Here is a 24,372-nt window from a genome sequence, read left to right as displayed (position 1 = left end):
CAAAGGGGTTTCTCCTCCACCCTATATCACCTAACGGCCAATATCCCAGCCATTTAAGTTTTGAGGCGCAGGCCAACGAGGGTGCCTCAAGGTCCCTGACATGCATCACCTCTCCTGGTGGGGTCGCCAAGGATCCAGAGTTGCTGGCCCTCTGATTAAGCTGGCAGCATTGGAAGCCCCCCACCCACTGCCCTTAATGGGACGGTGAGCTCAGAGGCGACCAATTAAGAGGCTGCCTCTTGGAAAATTGCGCCGCCGGTCTCGCTGTCGCAAGTGCACTCCGGACCCCAAAGTTGTCAGCAGCCCACAGGAAAATTCTTCCCTTGGTCTCTGAGGGAATCAAGGGATATGGTGAATGGATGGTAAAATGGATTTGAGGCAGAAGATCAGCCATAATCTTACTGAATGGTGGAGCAGGCTCGAGTGGCCCTGTGGTCCACTCCTGCGCCTATTCCTCATGTTCCTCTGCGCTGTTACGTTTTCCTATCTACTCTTGTGTTTAAACACTTGCATATCATTCCTCGAAACACTCAGCAGATCAGTCAGCATCCACTGAGAGAGAAAGTGATTTAGCATTTCAGGTTAGAACTGGTGAGAGGTCATTGACCTGAAACATTGGCCTTGATATTCGTGGGGAGATGGTGACAGTAGCGGGGGTGATGGAAAACCAAAAATGGATGAAGAACTGAATCCTTACCAGCCCATTATGGGCATGGTGGGGAGGATGCATTAATATCGAAGAGATCAACTCTGTTTCTCTCTCTCCAAAGCTGCCAGCCCTGCCTTGTGGTTTTCAGCATATTTCAGTTTTCTTTTCAGATTAACCAGCACCTGCAACATTTTGCTTTAGTGTAAATATCATTCATCCCGTTCTTCATGATTCTTCTTCCTCTTTTGCTCACACTCACCGTCTCCTTCAGTGATATTTCCCTCTATTCCCAGGATCGATGCCACCTTTCCATCATCCCCCACATTCCTCATCTATAAGATGTGCTACAAACTGAAGCCAAGTCTGGAACTTAGTAGGAATGGTTCACATTGCAACTGGGGCTTTCCAACACTAACAAAAAATATGTTAAGGGTGTTTTCTTTGATCTTAGTGTCAATGAACCTTATTTTGTTTAAAACAGAGAGCAAAGGCTATGGCTGGACATTTTCAGAGAGATTTCATTGCATGACTTCCCACCGCCAATGGCCCTACCTTGTTGGGCAGCCTATTTAACCAATCTCCAGTGTTTTTTTATAATTAAAGAAAATATTTGAAGAAAATTAAAGAAATGGAGATTCTTTTTAAATGCCTTATGATTTTTCTCTTTGATTTCCTGATGCAAGAGTGGGGGGGATGGTGGTATTGTCGCTGGACTAGTAATCCAGAGACCCAGGGTAATGCTCTGGGGACCCAGGTTCGAATCCCACCACAGCAGATAGTGGAATTTGAATTCAATAAAAATCCAGAATTAAAAGTCTGATGATGACCATGAAACCATTGTCGATTGTTTAAAAACCCATCTGGTTCACTAACGTCCCTTTAGGGAAGAAAATCTGTCATCCTTACCTGGCCTGGCCTACACGTGACTCCAGACCCACAGCAATGTGGTTGACTCTTAAAATGGCCCAGCAAGCCACTCAGTTGTAACAAACTACTACAAAGCCACAAAAATGAAATGACTGAATGAATGAAGCTAGACTTGGCATCGACCTAGGCATCGGAAACAACAACTGCAATCTTAGCCCTGTCAACCTTGCAAAGTTCTCCTTACTAACACCTGAGGGCTAGTGCCAAAATTGGGCAAGCTGCCTTACAGACTAGTCAACCAATGGCCTGATATAGTCATCCTCACGGAATCATACCTTACAGATAAGGTCCCAGACACTACCATCACCATCTCTGGGTATGTCCTGTCCCACCAGCAGGACAGGGCCAGCACAGATGGTGGCACAGTGGTATCCAGTCAGGAGGGAGTCGCATGGTATCAGGTCAAACATGGGCAAGGAATAATCCTGCTGATTACCACATGCTGCCCTCCCTCAGCTGATAAATCAGTGCTCCTCCATGTTGAACACCACTTGGAGGAAGCACTAAGGGTGGCAAGGGTGCAGAATGTACTCTGGGCAGGGAACTTCAATGTAGGTAGGACCACTACGGACCGAGCAGGCCGAATCCTAAATGACATAACTGCTAGACTGGTTCTGCAGCAGATGGTGAGGGAACCAACACGAGGGAAAAACATACTTGACCTCATCCTCACCAACCTGTCTGCCACAGATGCATCTGTCCAGGACAGTATCGATAGGAGTGACCACTGCACAGTCCTTGTGGAGGTGAAGTTTCACCTTTACATTGAGGATACCCTCCATCGTATTGTGTGGCACTATCACTCTGCTAAATGGGGTAGATTTCAAACAAATCTAGCAACTCAAGACTGGGCATCCATGAGGCGCAATGGGCCAATTTCAGCAGCAGAAATGTACTCAAACACAATCTGTAACCTCATGGCCCAGCATATCCCCCACTCTACCATTACCATCAGGCCAGGGAATCAACCCTGGCTGAATGAAGAGTGCAGGAGGGCATGTCAGGAGCAGCACCAGGCATACCTAAAAATGACGTGTCAACCTGGTGAAGCTATAACACAGGACTCCTTGCGTGCCAAACAGCATAAGTAGCAAGTGATAGACAGAGCTAAGTGATCCCACAACCAACAGATCAGATCTAAGCTCTGCAGTCCTACCACATCAAATCATGAATGGCGGTGGACAATTAAACAATTCACTGGAGGAGGGGGCTCCGCAAATATCCCCATCCTCAATGATGGAGGAGCCCAGCACATCAGCGCAAAAGATAAGGCTGAAGCATTTGTTACAATCTACAACCAGAAGTGCTGAGTGGATGGTCTATCTCGGCCTCTTCTGGAGGTCCCCAGCATCACAGAGGTCTTGAGCCAATTTGAATCACTCCATGTGATATCAAGAAACGGCTGAAGGTACTAGATAGTGCAATGGCTATGGGTCCTGACAATATTCCGGCAATAGTACTGATGACTTGTGCTCCAGAACTTGCTGCGCCCCTAGCCAAGCTGTTCCAGTACAGCTACAACACCGGCATCTACCTGGCTCTGTGGAAAATTGCCCAGGTATATCCTGTACACAAGAAGCAAGACAAGTCCAACCCGGCCAATTACTGTCCATCAAACTATTCTCCATCATCAGTAAAGTGATGGAAGGGGTCATCAACAGTTCTATCAAGCTGCAATTGCTTAGAAATAACCTGCTCACTAATGCCCAGTTTGGGTTCCACCAGGGCCACCCAGCTCCTGACCTCATTAAAGCCTTTTTCCAAACATGGGCAAAACAGCTGAACTCCCAAGGTGAGGTGAGAGTGACTGCCTTTGACATCAAGGCAGCATTTGACAGAGTGTGGCATCAAGGAGCCCTGGCAAAACAATGGGAAACAGGGGGAAAACTCTCCGCTAGTTGGAGTCATGAAGGAAGGTGCTTGTAATTGTTTGAGGTCACTTATCTCAGCTCCAGGACAGCAATGCAGGAGTTCCTCAGGGTAGTGTCCAGGCCCAACCATCTTCAGCTGCTTCATCAATGACCTTCCTTCCATCATAAGTTCAGAATTGGGGTTGCTGCTGATGATTGCACGATGCTCAGCACCATTCACAACTCCTCAGACGTTGAAGCAGTCCATGTCCAAATGCAGCAAGACCTGGACAATATGCAGGCTTGGGCTGAGAAGTGGCAAGTTACATTCATACCACACAAGTGTCAGGCAATGACCATCTCCAACAAGAGAGAATCCAACCATTGCCCCTTAACGTTCAACGGCGTTATCATCACTGAATCCCCCACTAGCAACACCCTGGGGGTTACCATTGACCAGAAACTGAACTGGACTAGCCATATAAATACTGTGGCTATAAGAGCAGTTCAGAGGTTAGGAATCATACGACAAGTAACCCACTTCCTGACTCCCCAAAGCCCGTCCAACATCTACAAGGCACAAGTCAGGAGTGTGATGGAATACTCCCCACTTGCCTGGATGAGGGCAGCTCCAACAACATTCAAGAAGCTTGACACCTTCCAGGAGAAAGCAACCTGCTTGATTGGCACCACATCCACAAACATTCACTCCCTCCAACACCGACGCACAGTAGCAGCAGTGTGTACCATCTACAAGATGCACTGCAGGAATTCACCAAGGCTCCTTAGGCAGCACCTTCCAAACCCAGGACCACTACCATCTAGAAGGACAAGGGCAGAAGATAGATGGGAACATCACCACCTGGAAGTTCCCCTCCAAGTCACTCACCATCCTGAGTTGGAAATATATCGCCATTCCTTCACTGCTATTGGGTCAAAACCCTGGAATTCCTGTCCTAACAGCACTATGGTGTACCTACACCACATGGACTGCAGCAGTTCAAGAAGGCAGCTCACCACCAGCTTCTCAAGGGATGGGCAAGAAATGCTGGCTCAGCCAGCGAAGCCTATGTCCTATGGATTTAAAAAAGGATCCAGGAGATTAAGATTCATTTACTCAAATCTCAACTACTGATGACTCCAGGACAATCCTGGAGATCTGGCAACCCCAGTTAATCTGTGTGTGCGTGTATGTGTGTGTCTATGTGCGTGCACGTGTGTGTGTGTATGAATGTCATACTGTGTGCATGTGACTGAGTTCTGTTAGAAAGAAGTTCCAGGATTTTGACCCAGTGACAATTAAGAAACAGTGATATATTTCCAAATCAGGAGGGTGTGTAGTTTGGAGGGGCATTAGATGGCACTGTTCCCATGCTACCCTTGTCCTATATGGTAAAGGTCACGGGTTTGGAAGGTGCTGTCAAAAAAGTCTTGGCGAATTGCTGCAGTGTATCTTGCAGATGGTACGCACTGCTGCCATGTGCACCAGTGGTGGAGGGAGTGAATCTTTAAGGTGGTAGATGGAGTGCCAATCAAGTGGACTGCTTTGTCCTGGATGCTGTTGAACTTTAGATAATATCACCAATTTTAACACCTATGTGTTCTTTTGTTCTATTGTTGTTGACATCTTTTGATGATCTGCTTCTATCACTACTTGTTTGTCCCTACAACCACACACCCCCCTCCCCTTCTCTCTCTCTCTCTCTCTCCGCCCCCCCCCCCCCACACACACCTTAAACCAGCTTATATTTCAACTCTTTCTTGGACTCGAACTCAAGTTCTGTCGAAGGGTCATGAGGACTCGAAACGTCAACTCTTTTCTTCTCCGCTGATGCTGCCAGACCTGCTGAGTTTTTCCAGGTAATTCTGTTTTTGTTTTGCTGTTGAACTTGTTGAGTACTGTTGAAGCTGCGCTCATCCATTCAGCCAATTTCCAAGCCAGGTCAAATGGAAAGTATTCCATCACACTCCTGTAGATGGTGGACAGGCCCTGGGGAGTTCCACCACAGAATTCCCAGCATCTGATCTCTAGTTGCTACAGTATTTATGTGGTTGATCCAGTTAAGTTTCTGGTCAATAATGTATCCCAGGATGTTGATGCGGAGGTTTCAGTAATAGTGACACTTATGAACTCCAGGGGAGATGGTTAGATTCTCTCTTGTTGGAGATGGTCATTGCCTCGCACTTGTGTGATGCGAATTTGACTTGCCGCTCATCAGCCCAAGCCTTGTCCAGGTCTTGTTGCGTGTGGGTACAGACTGTTTCAGTGTCTGAGGAGTTACAAATGGTATTGAACACCGTGCAATCATCAGCCACCTCTAACCATACGATGGAGAGAAGGTCATTAATGAAGGAGCTGAAAATGGTTGGACCTAGAACACTACCCTGAGGAATCCCAACAGCAATGTTCCTCCTTATCCTCCTGTCAATTTGTCCCTGTATATTCTTCATAATCCTTCATAATTTTAAGCACCTCTGACTCCCCTTAGCCTTCTCTGTTCTAAAGAGAACAGTCCCAGCATCTCCAGTCTTGCCACATAACTGAAGTCCCTCCATTCCAGATATCAAACAAATAAATCACCTCTGCACCCTCTCCAGGACCTCAACATCCTTTCTAAAGTCTGGTGTCCAGAATTGAACACAATACTCCAGCTGAGTGTTTAACCAGAGAGTTATAAATGTTTAGCATAACTTCCTTGCTTTAGTATTTATGTCTCGGTTTATAAAGTGCAATATACCGTATAAACACTTTCAAAGACGTAGCCAGAGAAACACCTGCAATAGCTTCTCTTCCCACTCTTGCGTTGTTATCTCTAGTGTCCCACACCCCCTCCTGTTTTTAATCTATGTGCTGCCCCTCGACGACACCATCTGAAATCCTTCCTAAGGTGTGGCACCCAGAACTAATCACAGTGATCTAACCATTGTTTTGTGGCAAAAGCATGACTTCTAATCACTTGTATTCTAATCACCTAGATATAAAGGCCTGCATTCTATTTGCTTTTTGGGTTATTTTCTGTACCTGTTCATGATGTTTTAATGATCCAAGTGCCTGGACACCCAAGTCTCTTTGAGCCTTCACTGTTTCTAGTTTTTTACTCTTTAGAAAGTATCCCGTTCTACACTTTTTAGGTCCAAAGTTGATGACCTCACATTTTCCTACATTAAATTCAATTTTTACTGTTTTGCTCATTCCAGTTTTATTCTGACAACACCCAGCTCTATCTCACCACCATCTCTCTTGAAACCTCCACTGTCCCTAAATTGTCACACTGCTTGTTCGACATCCAGTATTGGATGAACAGAAATTTTCTCCAACTAAGTAATGGAGAGACTGAAGCCATTGTCTTTGGTCCCACCACAAACTCTGCTCCCTAGCTACCAACTCCATTCTTTTCCTTGGCAATTGCCTGATGATAAGTCAGACTGTTTGCAACAATGGTGTTGTGTTTGACTTACAGTTGAACTTCCAACCACATATTCACGCAATCTCCAAGACGGCCTATTTCCATCTCTATCTCAGTATCATCGCTTAAATCCGCCCTGCATTAGTTCATCTGCAGCTGAAACCTTCATTCATAACTTTTTTACTTCTAGTCTTGACTATTCCAATGCACTCCTGGCTGACCTGCCATCTTCCACCCTTATAAACTTGAGCAAATCCAAAACTCTGCTGCTGTATCCTAACTTGCACCAGATCCCATTCACCTATCACCCCTGTTCCCTCTGACCTACATTGGCTCCCAGTTTGGTAATGCCTCAGTTTTAAATGTCTCATCCTTGTTTGCAGATCCTTCCATGGCTTTGCCCCTCCCTATCTCTTACACCTCTCCCAGTTCCACAACCCTGAGAGATATCCGCAATCCTCTAATTCTGGTCTCCTGTGCAAATCACCCCTTAACCTATTAAATTCCAGGGAATACAATCCTAGTGCATGTAGATTCTCCTCATAATTTAACCCTTGAAATACAGGTCTCATCTCGGAGATCTATGCTGCAATCGCTCCAAGCTCAATATATCCTTCCGAAGGTGTGGCACCCAGAACTGCACACAGTGATCTAACTATTGCTCTGTGGCAAAAGCTTGACTTCTAACCACTTGTACTCTAGTCATCTAGATATAAAGGCCTGCATTCTATTTGCTTTTGGGGTTATTTTCTGTACCTGTTCATGACGTACTAATGATCCACGTGGCTGGGCTGTTTCTAGTTTTTTACTCTTTAGATATTATCCCGTTCTACACTTTTAGGTCCAAAGTTGATGACCTCACTTTTTCCTACACTAAGTTCATTTTCCACAGTTTTGCTCATTCACTTAATCTGTCAACATCTCTGTAAGTTTATGCATCCTACACAGTCCACAATATTGCCTAACTTTTTATCATCATCAAATCTGGATGTCGCTTTCTAAATAGTTAGTAAATCAGTGAATAGTTGAGGCCCCGACACAGATCTTTGCAGACACTAACAGTCCCATTCCACAGCTAGAGGATCTGCCCATTATCTGTACTCTTTTTCTCCTTCCGCTCAGCCAATTTCCCAATCAGGTCAATCAATTGCTTTCAATTCCATGGGCTTCAACATTACCTAACAGGCTTTATCATGTGCATTCTGGAAGTCCACATAAATAGTATCCACAGGCATTTCCCTGTAAACTACTTTAGTCAGCTCTTCAAAAATTTTCAATCAGATTCATCAGGCACAAAGAATATGCATACACAATCTCTCTTTCAGGTTGCATAGACTAGGCTTGTAATCCCCTGAATATAGAAGATTAAAGGGTGACCTACCTGAGATGGGGTAAGTAGATAGAATCTATATTCTCTTATGGGAAGTCTAGAAAAAAGAGGCACAGCCTGAAAAGTAGAGCCAGGTCACTCAGGGGTGTTGTCATAAGGTACTTCTTCACACAAATGGTAGCGGAAATCTGGAACTCTCTCTTCCAAAAAGCAGTTGAGGCTTGAGTGGTGGTGGGGCGCAGGGGGTAGGGTGTCAATTGAAAATGCCAAGGCTGGGTTTGATAGTTTTTTGGGGTAATGATATTAGAGGAAATGGAACCAAGGCAGGTAGATGGAGTTAAGATCTCCCATGATCTAACTGAATGGCAGAACTGGCTCAAAGGGCTGAATTGCCCCCTCCTCTTCAGATAATTCACAAACATCCTTTATCATGAATGAACACAAAGCCTCACCATACAGCGATGGGTATTGGGGAGATGGAGCTATAACATGAAACACCTGGATCAGTAATCCTCGATTCACACAGGCAGAGGAGCCTCATAATTTCTGCCCTCAAAGCATTAGATCAAAATGATTTATGTACTGTCATGTGTTTATCAAACAATTTGCACCCTTTGTAAACCATTGGCCAGGACAGCTTCCCTAACTCGCATCAAATCCTGTTCACCTATCACTCACATGCTCGCTGACCTACCTTGGTTTCCAATACTAATGCCTCAAATTTGAAAGTCTTATCTGTTTTGTGGGTTCTCTTGTGGCCTAATCTATACTGGGAAGGTTTCTCTCTCCTCATGAATGATCTGACTCAGGTAGGTTACTTCAAAACTACTTTATTTACACTATGTACATTTTATATTTGGTAAGCTACTAGGTAAGTACAAGACTCTTGCATACAGACAATTCCATCTGCTCTACAGAGTTTCTAGCACATGACTGCTGGTGTCACTGTTACATCATGATACACATCACGACCTCATTACCATAACTATTAATCCAGAATGTCACATTATCTTTATTTTCAAATCTCTCCATGGCCTCGCCCTCTCCCCACCTCTGTAACCACCTCCAGCTCTACAACCCTCAGACCGCTGTGTTCCTCCAATTCTGGCCTCTTGGATGTCCCTGCTTTTCATTGCCTTATCATTGGCAGTTCTGCTTTCAGCTGCCCTAGGCCCTAAGCTTTGGAATTCCTTCCCTAAACATCTCTACCTCTCTCCACTTTTGGGATGCTCCTTAAAAATCTACTTCTTTGACCAATCCTTTGATCACCTTTTGAATAACCCCTTATGTGGCTTGATGCCAAATTTTGTCATTAACACTTATGTGAAGGGAATTAGGGTGTAGCCTACATTAAAGGTGCTATATAAGTGCAAGTTATTGTCATAATAAAACAAGTTGGTGCCCACACTAAACTTGCACGGGCTATGACTTACGCACAAAATTAATTCAGTCACTAATTCTGCCCCTTGACTCCAAACTATACACGGCTTAAAAATAACCTATTTTTTTGTTATCAAGTCTATGGATTTTTTGTCAAATGAATGATTTTTCATTGTTGGTGAATTTAAAAACAGACTGCATTCAAGCAAGGCTGGACTGCCATGGTTACATTTTATTTTCATTTATTAAAATGATGAAATATCAAAATTGCGAGCTTAATCACTGACCTCTATTAATCGCTAGCTGTCTCGGCAAAATTAATAGACTGCAACTCCCACAATAGTTGACCCTGAGGGCACTTTCCATAGTCTAGAAAGATCTAAGCTCCAGTTTCATGCAGACTGAACCCACAGTATGTTCAAAAGAATTATATGTGGATACTGCTCATTCTTATATTCAGTTATGCAAAACTATTTGTTCAGGAGAATTTGCAATCAGCCACCTGCTATCGCTGTATTAGCCATAATTCAGTTAGTAGCATTCTCACCTCTGAATCAGATGGTTTTTAGATTCAAACCCCACTCTAGGTCTTGAGCATAAAAATCTAGGCTGACACCCCAGTGCAGTACTGAGGGAGTGTTGCACTGTCAGGGGTGCTGTCTTGGATGAGACATTAAACTGAGGCTCCATTTGCACTCTCAGATGGATGTAAAAGATCCCATGGCATTATTTTGAAGATGACCAGCGGAGTTATCCCTGGTGTCCTGGCCAATTTTTATCCCTCACTTAACAACACAAAAACAAATGATCTGATCATTATCATAATGTTATTTGTGAGAACTTGCTGTGCACAAATTGGCTGCTGCTTTTCCTACATTGCGGCAGTGACTACACTTCAAAAATACGTAATTGGCTGTCAAGCGCTTTGGGAGGTCCGGTGGTCATGAAAAGTACTATAAAAATGCAAATTTTTAAAAATATTTATGCTGTTACAAAGAAAAGGTAGGAGATCAGAGAATTCCTATGGAAAATTCTAGCCCTTTTAGCGTATTGATATGTTGGCACCACAGGCCTTACATTACCATGGTAACTCCACTTCACTTATCAACATGATTAAAAGATCCTATGGCACTCTGGGTGATTTGCTATTTATCCTTCTATCCACATCACTAAAACAGATTACCTGACCATTACCACATTGCTGTTTATGCAATATTGCTGTGTGCAAATTAGCTGCTGAGTTCCCCGATATTATAACTGTACTTCAAAACGTAATTCATTGGTGCAAGATGCTTTGGGGTGGCCTGAGGACGTGAAAGGTTCTAAATAAATGCAAGCTTTTCTTTCTTTTTCTATTCCTTACATGGAAAAATAACACTTGCCCAAAAGCAAAAAACAGATATTGCCAGAGAGTAAAACCAAAATGAAAATCACAATTAAAAGCAGCACACTGGGTTGCCCTAGAATTTTTAATAACCTCATCAAATGCTTACTCCAGAAATTTTAACAGTTAGCTGTTTAAAGTACAACCCTTAAAGAGAGACAAAAGGGTGACTATCAGTAAATTGCAATGCTGTAATCTATTCAAGTTCAAACACCATTAACGCAGTCCCAATGTAGTAATAGACACAACAGGGGCAAGATGCCGACTTACAAGTCAATGCAAGGTCAACTAATTATAATGCTGTAATCTAACAATAATGCATGACTAGAAATGAATTTTTCTCTCTCTGGCAACTGTCTGAGGTGGAATCAGGCCATTCACAAACTTGGCTTTGAATTTGACTCCAAGCTGAGCTTCAGACCATCTATATATGCCATCACTACGATTGTTTATTTTCACTTCTGTAACATTGCCTGACTCTGCCCCTGCCTCAGCTCATCTGCTGCTGAAACCCTCATGGATGACTTTGTTACCCCTAGACTCAACTATCTCAATGCTCTCTTGGCTGGTTTCCCATTTTCCACCCTACAAAAACTCGAACTCATCCAAAACTCTGCTGCCTGCATCCTAACCCACACCTTGTTCAACCATTAGTCCTGTGCTCTCTGGTCCACATTGGCTCCCAGTCTGGCATAACCTCAGCTTTAAAACTCTCATTCTTGTTTCCCACCATGGCCATGTCCCCTCTCTATCTCTGTAATCTCTTCCAACATCACAACTCACTCAGACCTCTGCACGCTTCCAATTCCAGTCTCTTAAGTGTCCCTGATTTCAATCCCTCCACCATTGGTAGTTGTGCCTTTAATTCATGAGATCCTAAGCTTTGAAATTCCCTCTCTAAACCTTTCCACTTTTCTACCTCTTTCTCCTCCTGTAGGACATTCCTTAAAATCGACCTCTTTGACTGAAGTGTTTTGTAACTTCTTAACAATTAAGAATTCTTAACAATACACACAGCTATCTGTTTCTGAACCTCAGCTTCCCGTGTAAAAAACAGAAAGTTCCTTTATTCCTTATTCTACACCAGAGGGCAATACGTCCGGGACTTAGCACACCCTACTGTCAGGTTTTTTATATAAGATTTCTTTTTAACTAAAATGTCCTGTTACAAAAAAGGATAAACTTTAAACACAAACATTACATCTCCTCCCCCTTTAGCCAGCAGTAAATCGGTCAGGCAGTTTGCAGATTCGCTTTGGCCCAGAGAGGAGTGTTGGCTTAGGTATTTCAGTTTGTTTGCTTAGAAATGGAAGGTTTTGCTGTTCCACTTGTTTCTGTTCAGGTTCAACAATTGCAGCTACAGGTGCTACAGGTTTGTCAGTTGAATCAAGTCAGGTTTCACCAACTGAAGCATATGTTTCCCTCCTGACTCACCTCCTGACTCCTCAAAGCCTGTCCACAAGGCACAAGTCAGGAGTATGACAGAATACTCCCCACTTGCCTGGATGAGGTGCAGCTCCCACAACACTCCAGAAGCTTGACACCATCCAGGACAAAGCATCCCACTTGATTGGCACCACATCCACAAATATTCACTCCCTCCACCATCAACACACAGTAGCAGCAGTGTATACCACCTACAAGATGCACTGCAGGAATTCACCAAGGCTCCTTCGACAGCATCTTTCAAACTCACAACCACTACTATCTAGAAGGACAAAGACAGCAGATAGATGGGAACACCATCACCTGGAAGTTTCCCTCCGAGTCACTAACCATCCTGACTTGGAAATATATCTCTGTTCCTTCACTGTCACTGGGTCAAAATCCTGGAACTCCCTTCCTAACAGCACTGTGGGTGTACCTACACAACACGGACTGCAGCAGTTCAAGAAGGCAGCTCACTACCACCTTCTCAAGGGCAATTAGGGATGGGCAATAAATGCTGGCCTAGCCAGTGAAGCCCACATCATGTGAATGAATTTTAAAAAAAACTAAAAAAAAAGAAATCTTCCACTGTGACTGGAATTCCCTGGAAATTTGGTTCCTTGGGTTTGGCTTCTCTAATCTGGCCAGTGTGCCTCTTCAAGATTCCACAGGAAGATTCAATATCATACGTAAGTGGTCCTTGATGCTTGATGATTCTTCCCAGGAGGCACTTTGGTGTTCCACAGTAATTTCGGACCCAAACAAACTGATCCAGTTTAAACTCACGAGCTGCTTTACATGTATCATGTGACCTTTTCTGATCAAGTTGCCTTGAACCAATCTTTCTTTTCAAATTCGGACACAGCAAATCCATTCTGGTATGCAGTTGGCTTCCAAACATCAGTTCAGCAGGAGGTATGCCTGTTGTTGAATGCGGAGTGTTACAATAGATCATCAAAAAATTCTTCAGCTTCAACTTCCAATAGTTTGCATCCTCTCTTTCAACATGGCCCTTTTGAATGTCTGGACAAAGCGCTCCGCTTCACCACTTGAGGATGGGTGATAAGGCGAGATGAGAATTTGCTTGATCCCATTGTTTTTCAGGAATATTTGAAATTTACATGAAGTGCACTGTGTGCCATTGTCAGACACAATCTGCTGCAGCAATCCAAAAGTAGTGAACACATTCCGGAGAACATCAATGGTCTTTGTTGAAGTACTCAACTTCATGGGAATAACATGAGGCCACTTTGTGCGGGCATCCGCCACAATCAGGAAGGTATATCCGAGAAGTGGTCCAGCAAAGTCCACATGAAGTCTCTGCCATGGGCGATCAGGCCAAGCCCAAGGATGTAATGAGGCAGGTACAGGAGACTTAATTTCTTGGTGTGGAAGACAATCACTGACCATACCTTCGATATCCTTATCCAGGTGTGACCACCATACATGTAGAAAGCTAATGCTTGCATTTTGACAATTCCCATGTGACTGAGGTGAATTTTCTTCTAATACCCGTGTTTGGAATTTTGGAGGAATAACAACTGATTCTCCATAACAAACAACCGTCTTGCAGAGTCGGCTCAAATCTACACATGTAGAGGTTTAATCCCAGTAATCACTTCTTGAGGTACACACCAACCCTTCTGTGTGTACATGTAAACTTTGGAGAGCACAGCATCCCTCTGCATTTCAAGTTGAATTTGATCCGCTTTAACACGGTAACATGTCTATCTGGTTCACACTGAAAGCAGTGACTTCACTTTGGATTGTGGAGCTGTGGCATAACGGAAGTCTGGAAAGTGCATCCACATTTCCATAATTCTCAGTAAAGTGAAATGTAATTTTGTACTGGTAAGCAGATAAGATCAGTGCCCACCTTTGTAGGCATGCAGCGACAAGTGTCGGTGTTTGTGACTTCAGGCTAAGCAATCAGGTCAAAGGCTTGTGGTCTGCAATTAACATGAATTTACGCCCACACAAATATTGGTGGAACTTCTTGACTCCATAGATTAGTCCAAGAGCATCCTTCTCAATTTGGGCATAATTTTATTCTGCCTTGGACAATGTGTGTGAGCCCTAAACAATGGGCCTTTCACTGCCGTCAGGAAACGTGTGGGAGATGACAGCTCCAAAACCATATCCAGATGCATCACAAGCCAAGCTGAAAGGTAACTTTTCATTGAAATGTGCCAGGACTATAGCAGAAATGAACTCTTGCCCAAGTTCCTTGAAACTTTCCTGACAGGCTTGTGACCAATCCCATTTGCATTCTTCTTCAGCAGATTATTCAGTGGCATTGCCTTGGTAGCCAAACTGGAAATGAACTTGCTGTAGTAATCCCCAAGTCCCAAAAACGAGCAAAGCTCTTGAACATTTTTGGGCTGTCGTGCATTCACTACTGCCTCCACCTTTCTGGGTGAGGTCGAGAGGCCAGTTTCGTCCAAAACATGTTCCAGGTACTCGACTGAGGGCTTCAGGAACAAGCATTTGGATTTCTTACAGCAGATGCCATCTATGCAGGACCCTTCCTAGGTCCTTTAAATTAGTTGGGAAGTTTTTCCCGGTGATGAGGATGTCGTCTTAGAAGCAGATTACACCAGGGAGGCCCTGCAGTATTTTGTCCATGGCCTGTTGGAATAAGGCTGGTGATGACACAATTCCAAATGGTAGTCGTTTGCATTGATATAGACCAGTGTGTGTGTGCTGATGGTTGTGTACTTCCTGGAACCTTCAATCTGCTGCATTTGCAAAAATGCCTGTGATAGGTCAAGATTTGTGAATAATCCACCTCCATTCAGAGCAGCGAACAGATCTTCAACTTTCGGTAGCGGGTGCTGAGGCACTTCCAGGAAAGGATTAATGATGATTTTATAGTCACCACATATTCTAATAGACCCATCACCCTTCACCACTGGGACTATTGGAGCTGCCCACTCTGCATAATCAACTTTCTCAATTATCTGAAAGTTTTCAAGTCATTTTAATTCCTGCTCGATTTTCTGTCACATTGAGTTGGGAACTGGACGTGGTTTGAAGAACCTTGGAGAAGCTTTGGTTTCACAGCAAGTTTAGCTTCAATGTCTTTAATAACTCCAAGACCTTCTTTGAAGACACCAATATGCTTGTCTAACAAAGACTGCAACATGGGGTTGTAATGCACTTTGTTTATTTTATTCCAGTCCAGTCAAATTTCTTTTAGCCAGTTCGTGCCCATAAGCAATGGATGATCCCCTTTCACAATGATAAGCAGCAACCTTGCTATTTGATCTCCATATTTAGCTTGAACAGACATTTTTCCGGCTTACCAGTGTAGGTGTTAAGCTGGAGGAGGATTTTCTCCAATGGGCGTTTCTTGAAAATTTTTTCCCATGTCTTCTCTGAAGCAATAGAAACAGATGCTCTATTGTCAACCTCTATTTCAACCATGTAAGGCAATGCCAACTTTTAGTCCTTCATCAAGTTTCAGATCAGGCTGAATGCAATACAATTGCTCTTCTGCATTGTTGCTGTTAGTTTCATTATTTGTCTCATCTGGACTTGCATTACTTTTGTATTTTGTTTCCAAGGAATGCATCTTTGTAAACTGCCTGTTTATTTTCAAGTGTGACTTGTCTGTGTGCTGCTTGTGATGCCCTTTTCTTGATGGGACTGCTTTACTGTGATCAGCCTTTAATCCACATGCATACTGTATGTGTCCTTTTTTCCACAGCAGTGACAATCAACGGTTTTCAACTTACGGGCTCTTGCATTGTGCCCTACTCCATTACAGCGGTAACATGTTTGAAAGCAAGTATACCCTGACTTTATTACTTTAACTTCGGGATTGTTAGAATGTGCTTTCAAATCTCCAGCTTGTTTCTCTGCCGTTTCTATGCTTTGCGCAATCTCGAACGCTTTCTTCAGTGTCAACTCTTGCACCGCTAATAATGTACGCTGAATTCTTTCATTTCTTAGTCCACAAACCAAGCGATCATACAATACTTCTTCCAGGTAATTGTTAAAGTCACACTGTTCTGTTAATTTTCTCAACTCAGCCAGGAACTGGGAAACTGACTCACTCTCATGCTATTCTCTTCAGTGAAACTTGAATCTCTCGGCAATAATTGCTGGTCTGGGATCAAAGTGCTTTTTCAAAACATCCACAAGCTCTTTAAAGCTTTTATCTGTTGGCTTGTCAGGAGCAATGAGAGTTCTCAGTAAGGTGAAATTTTTCATTCCGATGACTATAAGAAACACTGAGGCCTATTTTTCCTCTTCAATCTCATTCACAATGAAAAACTGTTCCATTCGTTCAATGTAAAATACAAAGTCCACTGTAGCTGGATCAAAAGCCTCTAAAGCCTCTTATAATGATGATCCCATTCTTGTTGGCATTTGAAGTGTTTTGTCACTTCTTAACAATTAAGAATACACTATTTGCTTTAAAACCCCAGCTTCCTTTGTGAAAAACAGAAGGTTCCTTCCTTCCTTATTCTACACCGGAGGGCAAAACATCCAGAATTTAGCACACCCTACTGTCAGGTTTTTTATATAACACTTCTTTTTAACTAAAATGCCCTTTTACAAAAAAGCATAAACATTAAACACAAACACCACAAGCTTTTAGTCATCTATCCTAATATCTCTTTATCTGCCTCAATGTGATGTTTTGTTTGATGACAATCTCATGAAGGGTCAGGGGTATTTTATGACATTAAATGTCCTTTATAATGCAAGATTTCGCTGTTATCCTCTATCCACAGCCTCCTAAACTGCCAATGAAGCTCAACACAAACTTGAGGAACAGCATCTCATTATTCTTATAGCCTTCTGGCCTTAACATTGTATTTTATAACTTTACACCTTAATGACTGTTCTTATTTTCTTGCATAGTAGGTACTGGTGATGGAGGATGGCTGCAGCAGAACCACTTGGAATGGGGAGATTTGGGCTGGTGCTTGGGATGAATGGGGATTCTCCTATAGGCCAACAAGGCAGTTCACACTGTGAAGATTGCCCATCTTTCTTCACCTCATACCCGGGTTGCAGAAACCTTCTCCTTTGTAACCATGCTTCCCTCCCCTTCTGCTATTCTGCTGTTGTTATTTACATCAAACCAGACCCATCTTTTGTTTATTTACTTGACCCATTACCATCCCATTTTTGCCTTGCACCATCATTCCTGTTGTCAATTAATCTCCTCTGTTTTCCACCCTATCACCTTTTGTTTTGCTCTTTTATCCACTGTTACTGAACAGTAGTCAACTCATTTTTGCAGATGATGCCAGGCTGAGTTCAAGGGGAGTGAGTTAGTTAGTGTCAATCCAATGAGACAAGGGCCCTCACTGTTGCTCACCTTTGCTCTCTGATGAAGGTTGGACATGGTCTCGGATTTAAATTCGCTCTTGTTTTTCCGGCACAGCACGGCAGAAATAATGATGATGATAACGGTTACCACGCCAACAGGAGCCAACACTGCAGCGATAATCCACAGGTTGTTCGGTGGGCTTTTCACAACAGCTGCACGCAGAACAAAAGGATTAAAGACAATCGCCTCCAACAACACACACCTCCATTATATTTCTAACAACATTAGGCACTCCTTTTGAGGTGATCTGTGTAATTTTTACTGAATTAGCTGGTCAGGCAAGCCAATAAATCATCTTAGAAGGGCTGTCACTGTTGTGAAGTAGGAAAAGCAGCAGCCAATTTGCACACAGCAAGCTCTCTCAAAACAGCAAAGCAATTAATGACCAGATCATCAGGTATAGTGACATTGATCGAGGGGTAAATATTGGCCAGGACTTGGGGAGAGTTCCCCTGTTTTTCTTTGAATCGTGCCATGGGATCTTTGTAATACTCTCATTCCCCTTCTTAATACATTGACTCCTTCTTTGGAGACAGTCCCATGAGCACCCTTTACTTCCTGATACCTGACCACTGTGGCCATGATTTCACAGGAGAGAATACTGGCCAATTTCCTGTTCCCAAAGATCACCAACTCACCACAGAGCAGGTTTTCATCCAACAGTAGAAGGTTATTTGACCCATCATATCCACACAAGCTCGGTACAAGAGCATATTATGCTTCAAGAGATTGAGATCTGATCTCTATGAAGTGCCAAATTATTTTCAATGCTTCAGAATACTTTTAGAGCAACAGTTGAGTAAAACACTTTGCACTTTCTACAAATTCAAAGTTTACAACTGTAGTGCTGTTATTGACCAATTTATAGAAGCTGAAGAGTTAATATATTATCAATAATAAAATGCAGTCATTTCAATAGAGTTTTAAAATTTTGAACACTATGGAAAATGATGGGTGGAATCGTCCATGCCCACTGACGTCAGGCATGAGCGGACAATATGGCGAGAAGGCCAAGATTCGGTTTCACGACAGTGTGATGCCAGTTTGAAATCATCTGCTCTGCCCACCCACCGATGGCAGGTGGCGTTTCCCACCATCAGATATCAGGAACTTCATTGTAATACATCTGTATATCATTATAAGCCGGAATCGTTCCCACACCCGTTGGATTGTCCGCTCACGCAGACGCGTTTCACGACAGCATATTAAAGACATGCACTTGGCGGACTGCAGTTTGAGAGCAACTCGGAGGTAAATACACAGTAATGTTGCGGAGGGCTCCCCCAGGTCGCCTGTTGGACTTCAAGTTTGAGGTGCATTGGGCAGGGACAAGGTAGCACACAAGTACTTGTGGCGTGGATGGGCGAGGGAAGCGGCCACACATTAGGGAAACCTTGTATAAAGTGACTATTCCTCTGCAGCTGAGACAGTACAGGCGCAACCACTTTGACATGATTAGAGTTGGGCCTCCAGCTTCTCTGCCCACTCAAGCAAAGCAGAGGCATCAAAGTGCCACCAAGCACTCCAGAGCTTATCACCCCACAGCCAGAAGCTGCAAATTAATGAGCGTTTTAGTGCACTGCAGAACAATTGGAAGGCCGGGCGCATTGTACAAACTCCTTGCTAAAGCTGGCTGTGGAGCAGTCACTGCTGGAGGCGCTCACAGCCCCTTGCAATGTCATCATCCCGGTTTGAACCAGTCTCCCCCATGGTTCAAGTGAACAGTGCAGCTTTGCAGCATGGGTTAGGAGAGTGCCTGAGTTGAGAACACAGCATGCAGTCCAATGGGCAAAGCTGCTCCCAATTGGTTGGGTGGAGTGGGGCAGAGGTGGGTGGGGTTTCGACTAGCCGCGCAGCGCACTAAACTCTGGCCATCCAAGTGGTGGTCAGAACTCTCCGGGATGCATTAAGGGGCCTTCAGACTTAACCAAGACAGGTTTTTAGTACACTCAAGCTTCCCCATGTGTCTCTCTCTCTCTTTCATCTTGCAGGAGGGGTACATCAAGATCATGGAGGCTGGGGCTCCCACACACGCTACTGAAGAGCCACATCGAGCCGTCGCTGGTTAGCGCCTAGTGACACTCAGGGTCTATAGACGCTGCCTTTCACTCCTGCAGATGACCGAGGACCAGTGTCGCTAAAGACTGTGCATGCCTAGGGAACTAGTCAGTCACAGCTAGCAGCTACTGCAGGATTTGGCGCCATGGGGACAGGGAGGCCATCAGACGAAATGGCGCTGCAATGGGGAGAGGAGCTGGCTGAAGAGGTATTGGAAGAGCTGGAGGTCTCCTCCAATGAGGAGGATGCTGACGGGGATGGAGGATGAGGAGGTCCTCGAAGGCGACGATGATGGGGATGAGGCCCTCACACTGGGCAGACAAAGCAGGCAAGCTCTGGAGGCCCTCATAGCTGCCAGATTTGTGGACGATAATGATGGCATTCAGTGAGGAGACACCATAGATCCTCACATTGCATCTATGAATGTTTAACTCCAGTCTGGTTTATGGAAGCGCACATACTCTCTGTGAGAATGCTCCTGTTATGGAAATGCAGTGGAGACCCTAATAACCACTCGATTGCAGCAGGATGATGACAAGCAATGAGGACACTCCATAGATCTTCACAGAGCATCTGAAAATGTCTGACTCCTGTCTGGCCAAGGGCAGCTCGCTTGCGCTCTGTGATCAGGGTCATATCATAGAGACACAGCCATGTGTTCAGCACCTGACCCCTTCAGGAGCACAGATGCTGAAGAGATGGGGGCCAGCCCCACCTTAAAGGTGCTGACAGCAAACAAAGAGAATGATGGAACTCGGTGATGTCTGCCCACAACATTCTGGCAGCAATGACCAGCACAGCCGAGGTGTAGGCATCAGTAATGTGTCCATGGCGTGTGAGGTTGAACCATCACTTTGGTCTGAAGGCTACACAAAGCACAGGGTAGAGGCCCTGGACTGAGATACCTGCCCTTATATTGTGCAGAAAGATTTCACATCTGAGTGACACGAACACTGCTCATCAGAACAAGGAGCCATAGGCAAGGAGACATTCTTGGGAGTTTATTAACAAAATGAACATTATGTACAAGTGATCAACACCCATGCCCAGGCTGTGCGATTACATCTTAACTTTCACTGGGGTGCTTTATCAACTCCTTTAATCACATTTTAATTTAAAGTTTGTAAGTTTCCTTTAAACTTTTTTCTTGGTTTTACAGTTGACCTAAATTAGGGGCTGTGCCTGATTTATCCCAATTTTGTTAATTTGGTTTAACTGGCTTTAATTCGAAAGAGTTACATCTTAACTTTCCTAACCCTGCAATGACATCCTGGTGCTCCCCGACATCCACAGCAGAAGTGGAGGCAGCCTGCTGACTGCCAAGCCTTGTCTGTGATGGCCTTGGCGGGCATCCTCTGTAGGGCTGAGACCTGGAGTGCCCTGGCCTGCTTTTGGGGACCTGCTGTGTGACAGTGGCACTCTCTTTGGCCTGTGCAGCTGGAGCTGCTGGGATCACTGGAAGAGGGGATTCAGATGGGCTAGACCCCACCAGAGTCACCTGGATGGATGGCCCGGGGGAGGTGGGGGGTACACATGCTGATCCTCTTCCCTATGGGTGCCCAAGGGCTCCTGGCTGACTCTTTGAGGAGAAGAGGTAGCTGGAGTGAGATCAAGCTGCCCCGCACGCATCTCATGTACACACTGTTGGATGCCAACTATGACATCAGCGATGGAGTTCACCCCATGCAGCAGTGCAGGGCCAATGTCCTGGACCTAGGTCTCCATGGTGGCCACCACCCTACCAGTGTTGACCTCCATGCGTTGGCATGCCGGCGCTATCACCTCAGAGCGAAGGCGGGTGGATTCCTCCATCTTGCAATCTGAGGAGTGCAGCGGACATCCCTTCCTGATGTTCCCGAGCTTGCCTTTGCAGCTCCAGCAACTGTAACATGATCAAGTCCAGAGGCTCGTCATCTGACTCAGACTCAGCAAATTTCTGGCCTCCTGCAGTCCTCCAAATGCCGGACACCTCAGAGGACATCCCTGCTGCAGATCAGACAGTGCGATGTGCTCAACAGATTGTGATCTCGATGCCACTGTAAAGCTAGGTCCCACTGAGGTGTGTGTTTCTGTGCTGGCAGAGAGTGCGGGTGCCTCCAGATTCTCTTCAGAGGTTTCTTCGGGACTTGATTGAAGGCCCTGGGTCGTGGACTCTGTTGGCTGTTTCCCAGGAGTACTTGCGGAAGCAAGGAGAGATAATCAGTGCATGGCAGTGGCCTGTGAATGAGGACACATCACTCACAGCATGGTTGTCTGATGGATGTTGCACAGCTCACTTGGCAGACCACTGCCGACCTCACCATCAGCACAGGACCGGTCCAGATCCTCGCCAGCCAGCTGGATGGCTCTGTTTTCAAAGTCTGTGAGGACCTTGATTTCGGGCATTCCTCCACCAGTCTGCAACCTCTCCCTTTTGTTGTGTGCCAGCTTGTCCTGCATGAACATAGGTGGCGAGAGTGTAGGCAGTACGCCTGCCAGGCCAGGTGATAAGTATGCCTGGCATATGTGGATGGTAATGATCCCATGGATGGGATGAGGACAATGAAGGTGTATGTGAGAGGGTGAATGGTAATGTCCCTTGAACTGGCAGTGAGTGAGGTCCCTGTGATTGTGTGAGTTGAGGGTGATGAGAAGAGTGACTTACCATGGCGGAATAGAGGAGATCATTCATCCTCTTATGGCACTGGGTGGCTGTCCTCTTTTGAAGGGCTTTGGCGCTGACCACTGCTGCCACTGCCTCCCAAGCTGGATTAGTGAGGTTGCTGCTCATCCTGCGACCAGAGCAAGCATAGAGGATTTCACGGCGAGACTCCACTGCGTCCAAAGGCGCTCGAGGGATGTGTCATTGAACCTGGGGGCTGCAGTCTTTTTGCCTTTCAGGGCCATGTCTTCTTTGCAGCAGTCGTGGGCTGGAAGCACTGAGATGTATTTATTTTTTATTCATTCATGGGATGTGGGAATTGCTGGCTAGTCCAGCATTTAGTACCCATCCATAGTTGCCCTAGTTCAGAGGGCATTTAAGAATCAACCACATTGCTGTGGGTCTGGAGTCACAAGTAGGCCAGGTTGCCAGATTTCCTTCCCTAAAGGGCATTAGTGAACCAGATTTGTTTTTAAACAACATTTGACAATGGTTTCATGGTCATCATTAGACTTTGAATTCCAGATTTTTATTGAATTAAAATTCCACTCTCTGATGTGGCGGGATTAGACCCCAGGTCCCCAGAGCATTACCCTGGGACTCTGGATTACTAGTTCAGCAACAATACCACTACACCATCGCCTTCCCCTGTATGCACGTGGTTGGACTTTAAATATGGCACCTGGCATGCTAAGGCGGTGAGGTGATGGTGTGGCGGGTGAATGAGAGCCCACCTGCCATGGATACGCCATGTTTCCCGGGAATGCATAATTAATGTGGCAGGTTTGTGATGATATGGCGTGAAAAGCTGCCATTACCACACTAATGCAAATCTGGGATGATTCCACCCTATGGCAAGTTTCTTGCTTTCCAGTCAATTGGTAACAAAACCAACAAGAAATTTAGAAAATTTGTCAAAGTCAGTGATGTTTCATTGGCTGATGATGCCTCAAAACCAACAAAGCTGTCAGGAATAAACTTCTACAAATTTTTATCTGTTTACCCCAGTTATGATCTTCCTTCACCTGTTGAAGAAATTGATGCAGGACCATGATACAGTTCCACACAGGCTGACTTTCACTGAGTACAGTTCCACACACACTGACTTTCCTGGGTACAGTTCTACACACACTGACTTTCACTGGGTAGAGTTCTACACACACTGACTTTCACTGGGTACAGTTCTACACACACTGACTTTCACTGGGTACATTTCCATAGACACTGACTTTCACTGGGTACAATTCTACACACACTGACTCTCACTGCCATAAAGTTTCACATACACTGTCTCTCACTGAGCTACATAGTTTCACAAACACTGATTCTCACTGGGCTATACAGTTCCATAAACACTGACTCTCAGTGACATACAGTTCCACAAACACTGACTCTCACTGGGCTATACAGCTCCACAAGCAAGGAGTGTCACTGGGCGAGACAGTTCCACAAACATTAATTCTCACTGGGATTCAGTTCCACACTAGGCTGTACAGTTCCAAAAACAGTGAGTCTCACTGGGCTATACAGTTCCACACATACTGACTCTCAGTGATATACGGTTCCACAAACACTGAATCTCATTGGCGTTCAGTTCCACAAACACTGACTCTCAGAGATATACAGTTTCACAGACATTGACTCTCACTGAGCTATAGTTCCACAGACACTGAGGCCCAGATTTTTGCCACAACATAAACTCTTCCCTCGTGGCAAAAATCCCAGAAATGGCTGGGAATTCTAAGTCCCAACCCTGGACCTGGCATGTTCCATTTTCTCCGGGATGGGATGAGAGTCCATTCGGGGTTTACAGGGGCAGCTGGCCATTTAAGTCATCAGCTGCCTCCACTGAAGTGGGGTTTTGGTAGGCCAGGAGTGTGAGACCCGGAGTGTGCAGATTAGTCCAAGTAAGTGGAGGTCTGAACTTGGTGGAATTGTTTGGATAGCCAGGGTAACTCTTTGGATCTGGTC

At 44.8% G+C, this 24,372-nt stretch overlaps 1 protein-coding gene across 1 annotated transcript in view; it reads right to left on the bottom strand.

Annotated features, from left to right (window-relative positions):
• kiaa1549la (KIAA1549-like a) overlaps positions 1-24,372 on the bottom strand; it is a 236,959-nt gene that overhangs the window by 141,690 nt on the left and 70,897 nt on the right. The window contains exon 9 of the mRNA XM_041198318.1: positions 17,691-17,854. Coding sequence (XP_041054252.1) covers positions 17,691-17,854 — 164 coding nt within the window. The remainder of the gene's footprint in view (positions 1-17,690; positions 17,855-24,372) is intronic.

Source organism: Carcharodon carcharias, chromosome 10, assembly GCF_017639515.1.
Source record: "Carcharodon carcharias isolate sCarCar2 chromosome 10, sCarCar2.pri, whole genome shotgun sequence".
Lineage (NCBI taxonomy): Eukaryota > Metazoa > Chordata > Chondrichthyes > Lamniformes > Lamnidae > Carcharodon > Carcharodon carcharias.
This window is presented reverse-complemented; position numbering and strand designations above follow the sequence as displayed.